At 38.0% G+C, this 13,147-nt stretch overlaps 1 protein-coding gene across 4 annotated transcripts in view; it reads left to right on the top strand.

The window, feature by feature from the left end:
- Window positions 1-13,147, top strand: part of FMN2 (formin 2) — a 391,725-nt gene that overhangs the window by 356,648 nt on the left and 21,930 nt on the right. For all 4 annotated transcript variants that reach the window (XM_043568706.1, XM_043568709.1, XM_043568707.1 and 1 more), the window contains one exon: window positions 3,334-3,483. In XM_043568706.1, coding sequence (XP_043424641.1) covers window positions 3,334-3,483 — 150 coding nt within the window. The remainder of the gene's footprint in view (window positions 1-3,333; window positions 3,484-13,147) is intronic.

The following is a 13,147-nucleotide window of genomic DNA, read 5'->3' as shown; positions in this document are numbered from 1 at the left end:
TGTGAGGATTCAGAGAAATTTCAAAACAATTCTGCTGGAACTATGTTTTCAGAACTCTGTGGCTACCTCAGTTGTATTGCAGAGCAGTATATTTGTGCCATGTTTGTAGTAAAAGAAGTGTAGTACTGATCTTTTCCAGAAAGGGCTATTTAAGAATCCTGATTACAGGGTTCTTGATTTTTGGTGACCTCTGAAGTCATCTTTTACTATGATTGCTATATTCTCTTAGTGTGATAACTACAGTTCTGTTCACTACTGGCTCCTAGCGTGTCACAGTTATTTCGAGAGAGCCTCACAGAGCAGCCAGTAGTGATGAAGGTCCCAGATAAAATGCCCACATTCTTTTGTGTTCCTGTATTACTGTATGGTGGATGGGACCCTCCTGGATTCAGATTTAGGGGAAAAAAAGGATAATTTGGAAAGAATACAATCTATCCCTTCCACCCATCAACCAAATGGGTATCTTTCATGTTATTTAAGTTTGGATTAGCTGAATGCCACCTAATATAGACAGGATTATATAACCAAAAATACCTCTGGTATACTCTGATCACTTGTAGAAATTTTTGCCTATCATTTGTTTGGTTGGTTTTGAAAAGTGCTTATGCTTTATTCTAGGATGTGGGGTTGTTGAATAGAGTTGGGACAGCATTTGTGGTCCTGAGGTAATTCTTTACTCTCTGTGTCATACTTAGGTGACACTTGTCTTTCACTGTGGCCACTTCCAAAGAAATGACTAAGTACATAGGTTGTCATCATTGGGAATCATTCTGTTCAGCAATTTCACACTGGACTTTAATTCAATAGTAAGATACTAATATGTCCCACAAATTTATTAAGTTTTGTGTATAGAAGGTTTTTAGTGAAAAATGCTTGCTCCTTATAAAGTTAATACATATATTTCTATTTTAGTTTATAACTTGCAAGTACTTTTCATTTCATCTTTATGATATATAGAAAAGCAGACATACCCTCCACTTTACAGATGAAGAAACTAAAAGCTCAAAACTGAAATTCAAAAATTGTTATCTTCTTAAAGCTATGTAGGCAATTTAGGACAAAGCCAAGGGAAAATTATTCAATGATTAGAATAATTATTACTAGTATTGCAAACCTCTCTGCATGCCAATAATTCAAAAATAGCAGGGAACATGATCACATAAGATTTTATTAATAAATCAACCTGAATTCAATTAGTACAGTTTAGAGAAAATATTTGGTAAATATATATTTATATTTCTTAATATTTAATATAGAATATATGTAATGTAAAATAATATGCAATACAAAATAAGTTTTTCCTGCGTTAAAACATTTAACAAACACTTTGGAAATTAATGTTCCTTGGAATTAAATTGCTTATGACATTCACTATTTTACAGGTGAAAAAGCTGAGTCAGATGATGTGAAATGGTTTGCTCGTATAGATAGTCAAGATTCAATATCCGATGTCTTCCTATTCTTAATCCTATATTCTTTCCTTTATACCATGCTGCCTCATGATAGAACTTTCAAAATGTTGTAAGTGGCTGCACAGATGAACCAACTATTAAAACTTAGATATGTCTGCCCAAGTAGACTTGGCTTGGTCTGTAATAAATTTTACAAAGCATAAATACTGAGAAATGATGGTAAAGACTAAGTGGATAGTCAAGGATTTGAGACCTGATTTCTGCCATTTAGGTCATAAATAGTCTTTAGGCATATAAGGAGAATTACCAGTTTTCCCAGGAGGGAAGTATGTCTATATGTTATCAGTTTTAATAAAATATGACCCAGATATGTCTTAGACTGCTCTTGCTCCCTGCTGTCACTCTCCTGGCAGTCTTCATGCCATCAATACCTCCTGTGGAGGTATCCTGATGTCATTACCATAGCTCACAGCAGCCAGATTCTCAGATACAATATCCCCTTCACAGCCTGACTCTTTCTCAGAATTGACTTTCTTTCCTGTGTCATTTTTCCTACTAGGCTAACTAGGAAGAAATATATGATTCCCAGGAGTTACACATTTGATCAAAAAATTGCTCTCATCTCTAAATGTAAATGTAAATGTAAATCTGAATCTAAATCTGTATCTAAATTCTGTCATCCCAGAATCTAAACGCTGGTGTCCCTGGGAATCTTGCTGCTCAGAGACCACTATAAGGCGAGTTTAAAAACAATACAGACTAGCCCTCTGGTAACTCTTAAGGTGGCTGAGAATTCTTGATTTTGTGTGTGATGCTCAGTCTCCTTTATCTTCTGAGCAGATTCACCTTGCGCATCTCATTTTATTAGTGCTCATCTCAATGAGATATTTTTCATATCTTTTTTCAGGATAGGGATTTCAAATCAGCTATATGACAAACTGAATACACACCCAGATGTGTGTTAATGTATATATGTGTGTACACATATTCTTAAACAATACAATAGGGTAAAATCAAGTTGCCTTAGAAAATTTTACTTCATAGTAAATCAAACTCGGTCTTTGTGTATCAGCATTAATGCTTGCCCACTACCAAAGTGGGGGAAGAAAGGGAAGAGGGGCAAAGGTTATTGGAATGTCACTTTTTGCAGCAACTCTGGCCATACTCTGACCAGCTGCCCACGTCTCTTCTCTATGACATTATCAGTTTTATTGGCCTAGGTCCTTTTCAGGGCATTTTTTATGGGAACAGAAGACTTTGGGGAGTTCTAAATCTACCGTTTATTAGTTGTATGTTCTCTGTCAATCAGGCCTTTTGAAACTCTTCTGAGCTTCATGTAGTTGTAGTTTTAAGCACCACCTTCTGAAGAGTGGCACTGTCAATCTACTGTCACAGTACTGGCTGCCATATTGGTATCCACTCAGTGAGATTGCCATGATCTGATGGGACACTTGTCACCATTTTCTGGAACTCACTTTCTTCTTTCCCTGGCAGTGTAGGAAGCCAAAATGTATGTAGTGATATTAAATACATATAGAATACATATTAGTTTGGGGACAAATGGCTGATATTTCATTTTTTTAGAGTGTTGGAAAAAATTATAGACCCACTATTTTCAGTAGGTCCCAGCTCGAGTACAGGGTTTATTTCTGAAATATGTCAGGCACTTGGTGATTAACTTTGAAAATGGAATTGGACCAGGCACAGTTATCAGTATAGGGAGGATTCTTATCAGCTGCTACCGTCTGTATCCAAAACTCTAACATGAAACCATAGGAGACTACTGTTGATGCTTCCAAATTTTGAGTTCTCATGGTAATAATAACTGCACATGAATGAAATCAACATTTGGATGGAGAAAGAGTATCCCATATTGGAAAGTAATCATAGCTTTTATGCTTGTGTGTGTGTGCTCTGACAGCTTTTTGGAGACTACAGCCTATTTCTTCATGAAACCAAAAATTGGAGAGAAGGAAGTGTCCCCAAATGTTTTCTTCAGTATCTGGCATGAATTCAGCTCTGACTTTAAAGACTTTTGGAAGAAAGAGAACAAACTCATTCTACAAGAAAGGTAGGTTTTTCTCATTTGCACAATGGCATTTTAAAACTGGTATTTTATTAGGTGTGACACCACTGGGGTTGCCAAGTTTTATAGCCTGAATGAAAAATTAGATGGCCTTCAACCTGGATTATCAAGTCTAACAGGGTGCTGAGATTTGGCAAAATTTGGAGTTTGAGTAAGAAGGGTTGGCGTAGAGGCTATGATGCTACAGAGAATAGCTGAGGAGATGGTTTGCCAGGACCACTGTCTGGTAAAACAACTTCTCTGATGAGGAAACCACACACAAGCAGATCATGTAAGTGGAGTGGAACAACCTTGCTGAGATGATAAACCTACTCACCTCAAAAGGCCAATAGCAAAGACTACAAAGGTAAGATGACTCATTTTTCTTTTGTTTTTGCTCAATTCATGATATATTGTTGAAATTTCACCATTTGTATTAAAATTTCTGCCCAATGTCACCAAGAAACAGATGATCAATATTTTTAAAATATCTTTCAAGATTCTTGTAGAATTATACTACATTTCCTAAAGTAAATTTTTTCAGGAATGAAGGGAAATTTCTTAAGTACATAAAATAAAGTCTCTGTCACTAATTATGATATTCCAGAGAGGCATATTGAATATTAATTCAGGAGGAAAGCTAGCCCTCCCAGGACAGCAGCCCTAAATAGCTGGGTCTAGTGGGAGAATGGAAAAGAAACATAATCAGCCCTGTAAACCAAATCCTAATACTGAACCAATTAGTATATTTTCCAATATCCTTGCACTAACAATGACTTTGCTTTAGATCTTCAGGAAACTTATATCCTAAGGGACTTTGTTCATCATACCACAAAATTCCACAATTTCTGCTTCCTGTCCTCCTTACATACAAAACCATGATTATCTACCTAGTTTTCATATATAAGTAGATTCTGATATATCCTTAAGTCAGTTGAAATTAATTGCTGGCATTTATTGAGCACATAGACTATGCTATGAATGCCAACTCATATGCATCACTTAGATTCCATAGCCTTATCATAGAAGAAAGTATACCTCAGTGAGTAGTCGATGGAAAAAGAGAGTGGTTTGAACAGAAGTAAAACACTTTAAACATCCACTCTAAAGATAATGAGAGTATTCTACTTCAAAGTCCATCATTATGGGTTAACCTAAAAGATGCAATTTAGTCAAAAGTCCATACAGGTGAGATAGATAGGAGAGGTAATTCCTAAACTACAAGCCCATTTAAACCATCATTCATTCCCTTCAGACTTAGTTATATATTATCTTTTCAGAAAAAAATTACTAAGCAAAGCCTGTCAGTTTGGAAAATTGTAAAGAGGAATCTTCTTTTGACCTCGGCACATTACCTACAACTCCCCTCCAGGTCCCTCACTGGTTCGCCACAGGCCTCTTTTCATCTCTAATGTCAACTTGTTCCCCTGGAAAAGGGCCGACCCCTCAGTCACATGAGTGTACAAATCAAACAGATGAGTATTTCACCGTGTATAGCCATTTGTTTGATGGCTGGGGCTGGACTCCTTAATGAGGGTGGAAATGATGAGAGGTAGGTGCCAATGAGACAGGATGGATGGAGCTATAGTTTTGGAGTAGGTGTTCTGATAGCATATCAAAGAAATAAGTAAATCTCAGAAGGCTGGCAGGGTCCTATGGTGCTACTTTTAGGGATCCTGAGACAAGAAGGTAGGTACCCACTCTCATTGTAGCTTGCCTTTACTCTGCATGCCTCTACAGGAGCTGGTGAGATGCCGTCTCCGAGGAACTGTTGAGGCTGACTAATTCAGTTGCACAATTTCCCAGTGATACTCGGTCTCATCTAGCCTGTGCTCTATGAGGTAGAGCTGTGTCTCTAGGGATCACTGTTGATACCAATCCACTGTTCTGTGATATTGTGTGCATTTAACATGACCCAAACTAGCTTTTCTTCGCTAGGTATCTCATAAACGAACCAGATGCTTCTTTTGTCCTTCATCCTGTGCTTGTCATGCCCTAGGACTCTACTGTGTCCTTTTTTTTTTTTTTTTTTTTTTTTTTTACTCTTCATTTATTTACAGAGAGACAGAGAGAAAGGGAGAGAATGTGCTCCAGTGAGTAGGGGAGGGGCAGAGAGAGAGGGCGAGAGAGCAAGCTCCATACTATCAGCACAGAGCTGGACATAGGGCTCAATCTCATGAACTGTGAGATCCTTGACCTGAGCTGAAACCAAGAGTCAGACGCTCAACTGACTGAGCCACCCAGGTGCCCCTATACCATGGCTTTTTTACCCAACCCTTGATGATTTTGCTTTCTGATGCAACATTTGGTGACTTTGCTCACCACTTGATGACAGTGTTGTGAATTGGCAGATTATAACTGCTCTTCACTCCAGACTTCTCATTTTTTCAAAATAATTTGCTTTTAATAGAAGGTTAAGGAATATGAGGCTAGTGAGTGAGTGCTTCTTTGCCCTTTAACTTCCGAAATATATTATCCTACCCAGCAAATGCTGTTGTTTTGATAAGGAAGACCACTGGTCTGACTCACTTGTAGAAAATGCGTCTCTTTCATTAGTATAGGACCAGTGACACAATTTCCAGGAAACAGTACCAAATGAAAATGTGGGGCCCCTTGTTATAAAAATTATTTAAAAATTTCAAGACAGCAAAGCATTGAACCAAGCACAGAGCACTTCCAAAAGTGCACAAACAACACCCATGAAGCCAGCCTTGTCCTGGGGTAAGCCTTGTATCATATTTTCTGTAGATAAATAGAAGGATATTTTAGGAATGCTTCATACCCTCAGACATTGATAGGAAACGGGATGTGGTCAGTTAAGGGTGTTACACTGCTGGTTCAGTCTGTGTCATGCAGAGTAGAACTTCACATAGCACGACAGAGGCTTAAAATGGAGTGTTGTTTTCTAACCTGATTTTTCCCTCCTTGGTACCCTGTATTTATTACCTGCATATTTTATTCAGTCAATTTCATACATCGATAATGCCTAATGATGTGTCTGTTTTAATTTTATACCGTAACTATTGTGGTATTTGCATTTTAGTCTTTATTTACCAAAGAGATGTTTTGTGTCTTCATTTTTGATGTAGCTCTCACTGTCACTAAGCCACAATGCCTTTTCCCTCTTATGGTCTCCATAAATATTTGCCGATTTGACTTGTTGCATCATTGTATTTGACACAGACACAGGAATAGGAATTTGCTTATGAAGTAATGAACATGCTTTCTTACATAGCGTAAGTTTATCACTATAAGTAGAAAAAAATCTCAAAAAACCTTAAACAAAAGGAAAGACTTTGTTTAGACAGTCAAACCACAGAAGGGCAGGAATGGAACTTGTGTGTAGATTTCTGAATACAGAAATTTTAACTGCAGTCTGTGGGGGTTAGCCAGGTATGTCTGTGCTTGTCATTCACTATCTGTCTTCTTAAATATCCTCTTTCCTCTTCCTCCTCCTCCTTCCTTATCCTCTCTCTGCTTCTCTCTTACTCTCATGCTCTCCCCTTCTCATTCCCCTGCCACCACTCCCTGTGGTTTAGTCTAGTTTCCAAGCAAGGCTGTTTATTTAAGGGTGGTCCCATGACCATAGGTCATAGGCATGACTCACATTCTCACAACCCAGTAGGTGAGAGCACTCTCCAGCATCTAGAATAATTCCAAGGAAGAACTCCAGATGAGCTGTGCCCAACTCTGGATCAGGCGTGGGGTACCATAGTTAGTAAAATAGTTCACAGACCCAGTTGTACAGGCAGAGAAGAGGAGTGCCATGATTGACAGTTTCCTTCACCGCAGTCACTGGAGTTAGAGAAGAACAGTTTCCAAAAAATTAAATATACTACCCCAAATTTATTAAGCCTTTAAAAATAATCTGTATAGGGGCGCCTGGGTGGCGCAGTCGGTTAAGCGTCCGACTTCAGCCAGGTCACGATCTCGCGGTCCGGGAGTTCGAGCCCCGCGTCGGGCTCTGGGCTGACGGCTCGGAGCCTGGAGCCTGTTTCCGATTCTGTGTCTCCCTCTCTCTCTGCCCCTCCCCCGTTCATGCTCTGTCTCTCTCTGTCCCAAAAATAAATAAAAAACGTTGAAAAAAAATTAAAAAAAAATAATCTGTATAATTAGCAGAATGTCTTAGCATGGTAGAAAAAATCTGAACAGTGGTTTCATAATGTGACTGAATGTTTGCTTTCTGATCCAGTTTTCCTTCATCTAATTTGGAATTCATAGATTGAATAATATCTTTAAGGTTGTTAGGCCTGTAAAAATATTTCTTACCCCATCATTTCTATTTGGTTCTGAGTATAGAGTGGTAGTAACTTTGTATTTTCTGGCTCTGTCCTGATGACTCATGTGAGTAAGTGAATATATTTCTAGAAATGGTGAATTTCTACACATCTGTGGAAGGTCTCAAAAAGGTCTGCTCTCTTTCTAATTGATGGGGTTTGGAACACATGAGGATTTTTGAGTTAGCTCTTTCACTTAACAGCCTAGTCATAGAAAGTCATAGTTTCCAAAACTGCAAAATGGAGTTAACAATACCTTATTGTTTTGCAGTGTTCTTGTGTAGACTAAATGAGATAATATATTTAGAGTATATAGCACAGTGTCTATATGTCAAATGCTCAATGGATGTTTCTCCATCATTTAATATAAATGATATCCTGATCATGACTATCTATAAGGTACTTGTAACATATTGATAAGGCATGTTAAGCATCTCAAGAACATATTCATTAAATACAAGGCATTTTTGTGACTCAGTTTTTGGTTAGGTAAAACATCTTGATTCTGAGTCGAAGGGTGAACTTTTGCTTGAGAATGTTCACACAGTCTATCCCTCCTATTTTCATCATGATACACAAAGGCATTCCTGTTTTGATGCTTTTAGACAACTGACCTGTTAGTTTTGTCATGATTTAGAAAAAGTGTCTTTTTATATATATACTTGGAAGTAGGCATATACAATTGTCAGTAAGGAATCTAGACTTGTTATCACGGAGCAGCACAAAATATGTGAAAAATAATTGAAAAAAATTGATCTTGGATATCTCCAGAAGATGGGGGAATAAACCAATATTTACTTTGCCAAACATCTCCCTAAAGGCCTCACAGAGCATATTGCTAATATGTCAGGAAATGGACAGTCCTTATCTCTTATTTTCAGGAAGACAGTAGCATCAGTGTTACCTTGCCATCAATGAGGCCCTGTGGAGCTTGGACAACAAGAGCTATATTAATTAGAGGAAAGAAGTACAGATTGATTGGGAATCCATGTGCTTTTTGACCCTGATGGGACTGTGGTCCTGGGAGAAGACAATGGGGCCCAAAACAACTTCACTTCTCACTTTGCTCTGTTGTAAGCGGAATTCAGTTTTTAGGCAGGCTTCAGCTGTATAACTATGTGAAGCTATTTGTGATTATCCTCTCCTTCCATGTGGAGTTTTTACTATGCACAGGAGACATTCATGTCCATGTGGTGAAGGTCCTGTCTTCGTTGACCTAAAGCCTAGCATGGGTGTGGTGATATATGTGGTAGAGAACCTGGGGGCAGGGGTGAAGGGTTATTCTGTCCAGAGGATTTTTAACAGGGAGTTTGGAGGCAGGGATGGATTTTCACAGGCAGTCCATGGAAGTAAGGTCATTCTAGGCAACTGGGCCTCCAACACCATAGTGTGCAGTGTGGCCTATCATAATCTTATTTTTAGTTGGCTTAAGACATTTTAATTTAATAAATCAGTTGTGGCATTAGTAAGGGTTGTGTTTAAAATGTTGTCTAACTTAATTTACTGGTTTATTTTATTTTGAGACAGGTAGTCTTTGATGAACCAGGAGAAAGGATAACTTCTCCTCTAATTGCACAAGCATGTGGCAATCAAGTCTGGTTTCTGCCCAGCTGAAATTTGAAATTTGTAATTAGAGGAAAGGGATTTGAATGCTTGGCTTTAGAAGGTGATGCATTAAATTGGAGAGCACTTCATGCCATGTTAACATTCCTGTTTCCATAATTTCTATTTAAGTGAGCTATATGTTCAGATTTAAGTACGAGGTTATTAGGGGGGAAGAAAGTGACCATTTTCAAAGTAGTTGAAAAATATACCTGAAGAATAGAGTTAAGGAAAGAAGGTTTATTGTTATGTATTGTATTTGTTGGGTACCTAAGTGAAATTGCCTCTTTTACTGCATTTGCAGTGCAGCATTAAAGAAATTTGGCCAACCATTTTCTCCTTTAACTCAGGCATCAATGTCTAGAGAAACAACACATAAGGAAATTCTCTTCCTACTTCTGACTTTCTATAGCAGAAGCTTTAGTACAACAATTGACAAGAGTCAGAATTGTGGCTAATGGAGCCTGAGAATGTATAGGGAAGGTGATCTATATTCGCCAAAGGAGAAATTAGTATGCATTAAGACATAATAGATGATTCATTTATTTATTAGTTATTCAAAATTATTTATGTCCTGTGTGCTGTGCAATTTTTCTGGCTGTATGGGTCTTACACTTTAGTAGAGAAGCAGACAATAAAAAAGCAAACACGGTTTTAAATTACAGGTGGAAATAAGTAACATGAGGAAAATAATGAACCATTTTTGAAGATGTGCCTTAAAATGCGGTAAGAGGAAGCCTTTTCGAAGAGGCAACATTTATATTGATACCTAAAGAATTTGAGGTAGCAGCTATGTGAAAGGGCAGGGTGGTAAGGGGCAACATTGTGTGTGACCCTGCCAGGCAGAGATGTAGGAAGTTCCAGACAACATGGCAAAAAAGGTTGGGTGCACTCCAAGAAAGGTGAAGGTCATTAGATGAATTTGATGGATAGGCAGGGGCCTGATCATTTAGTCTCTTGGAGATCATGGTAAGAGATTGACTCTTACTGTGCGCACAATAGAAAGTCATCAAAAAGGGTTTTTAAAAAAAGGAATAACCTGATGTGATTCATGTAATAAGAACTTGCTATTTGTATGTTGCAGCCTGTACCAGCTATAGAGGGTCAGAAAATTCTAAGTCTAAGCTCATATACTGACAAGTTGGTGTTAGCCAGGATGTTAGAGATCAAGAATGCAAACTTTCCCTTTCTATCTTAAAATGATTTCCAAAGACAAGGTTGGGGAAAAAGATGTGACCCCCTGGATATCAGAAATATACTTTCTAAAACTTTGCTCTCCAAGAATGATTTAAAATCCTAAGGTAAACATTATGAAAAAGATCTTCACATTTCTTGTCCTTGCCATATTCCAAGAGATGTGTTTTAAATCTTGGAAAAACCTTTCTCAAAAGCCTCATGTTAAAAAACGGAAGAAACTCACCCTTAGAGTTTCTGGTTCCAGCTCCCCATCAGAGAATCAGGACCAAGCCAAGAAAGTAGCTTGTCCAAAGATATTTTTGCTTTAAAAAGGATTTAAATAAACATTGTTGTACCTTCCAGTAAGTTTGTAAAGGCTTGTGAAGTTAACTGAGCAATTATTAATTTTTCTTCAGCATTTGCTAAAAATATTTTTTGATGTCCTAGCAAAGTTTGTAGTGAAACCATTTTGGATCAAAATTACATCATGGAGTAGATATTTTAAATTGCCCATGAAAAAATAACATCATGTAGCTTATATGGGCTGAAAACAATTCTTACACAAGCTGTTCCTTTATAAGCAAGATGGTATTTTTAAGGGGTCACTTTAAGTTTCGTTAGGATATTCTCAAACAATGTCACGATTATAATCTAGTGGATGAGGAAGTCTAGATATGTTAGATTTGTACAATATCAAATTAACAAATTCTTAGGTTTGTGTGGGCTTCTACGAGAGCCTGGATTTTTAAGATAGTGAAAAATGTAAGAAGCAAGAAGCTCCCGCAGTTCATTCCCACTATGATATTCTCCATGCTGACTCTGACCTCTTCAAACAAAGAATTCCACCTGCTTTGCTTCAGGATTCCACTCTGACACCACCTCTGTTCCCAGTAATGCGAATGAAGTTTTAGAGAAATGGAAAGTGCTTCTTAAAAGTTTGGAATTCTAAAGTAAATAATGGATAATCAGAGACTAGTCATGAGAGGTAAAGATGGAAGAGATTGTCTCCGCAATGTTTTAGGTATTGCTCTCTACAAAAGATTTGAAGCAAAGGTTAGACCAAGACATGCTGGTAGTTATTTTGTTTGACAAATAGCAATTAACTTAGTTGGTTTTGCTGCTGAAGTCTGGTTAAGATTTAGAAGCAACCGTGATAAAGCACCAAATCCAATTTTAAAAGGAATCAGCTGTGAAAGCATGTGCTGAGTGTGTGTGTGTATGTGTGTGTGTGTGTGTGTGTGTGTGTGTAATGGAGGGGTAAGAGGTATGTGTGGAGGGAACCAAGAATGGAGATCAGTATTGAAGGAATTTAAGAATATGTATTTTTATATAGGACATACAAAAAAATTAGGTACTATTCAGTGTCTTTGTAGGGAACAGATGGAGAATGGTCTTCAGAAAGTAAGTATAATGGCCAATAAACATATGAAAAGGTGCCCTGTATCATTAGCCATCACGGAAATGTAAATTAAAACCACAAAGAGACATGCCCACTAGGATGGCGAGAAAAAGGTGGACAATAACAAGTGTTGGGGGAGATGAGGAGTACCTGTGAGAGTCTCACGTTGCTGACAGCAATGTAGAATACTGCAGCCACTTTGGAAAACAGTCAAGCATCCCCTCAGAAGTTTAAACGCAGAGTTACCATGGGACCCAGCAACTCCCTCCCATGTTTATACCGAAGAGAAGTAGAAGCATACGTCCACACAAACACTTTTGCACATGTGGTCATGGCAGCATTATTCATAATATCCAAAAGATGGAAACAACTCAAATGTCCATCAACTGATGAGTAGATAAATAAAATGTGAATATTACAATGGAATATTATTTGGCAATAAAAAGAAATGAAGCACTGATAAATGCTGTACTGTGGATGAGCCTTGAAAATATTAGGCTAAGTGAAAGAAGACAGTCACAAAAGACTATATATTGTATGATTTGACTTATATGAAATGTCCAGAATTGGCAAATATATAGGATCTGCAAGTAGATTAGCTGTGTTGGGGGTTGAGGGGAGAGTGGTGTGTGGAGGGACGGCGAGTGAAGTTTCTTTTGGGAGTATGGAATGTTCTAAAATTAGATGGCTGCACAACCCTGTGAATATACTAAAAGAAACATTGAATTGTCCACTTTAAGTGGCCAAATTTTATAGTATGCTAATGATATCTCAGTAAAGCTTTTTAAAAATTTTTTATTTATGTTTGAGAGAGAAAGTGTGTGTGTGTTTGTTGTGTATGTGTGTGTATACACATGCGAGCACACATGAGTGGTAGAGGGGCAGAGAGAGATGGGAACAGGATCTGAAGAAGGCTCCAGGTTCTGTGTTGTCAGCACGGAGCCCTACAGGAGGCTGGAGCTCACAAGCTGTGAGATCGTGACCTGAGCCGAAGTCAGAAGCTTAACCAACTGAGCCAATCAGGCACCCCAGTATAGCTGTTGTTTTTTTTTAAGATAAGTAGAATTCTCACATTAGAGTTCTAAGCATAAAAACAGACCACAATTGGATGTGCTCACCACCTTCAGTGATCTGTTTAAGTTGCTGATTGCTTTGAAGTCCTAACAAAAAAGTTCCTTTGTCTTCCTTCTTGGTACACTCTTGGGCTATCTATCCC

This window comes from Prionailurus bengalensis, chromosome E4 (assembly GCF_016509475.1).
Source record: "Prionailurus bengalensis isolate Pbe53 chromosome E4, Fcat_Pben_1.1_paternal_pri, whole genome shotgun sequence".
NCBI classification, from domain to species: Eukaryota; Metazoa; Chordata; class Mammalia; order Carnivora; family Felidae; genus Prionailurus; species Prionailurus bengalensis.
Note: the sequence above shows the minus strand (reverse complement) of the source record. Positions and strands in the feature narration are given on the sequence as shown.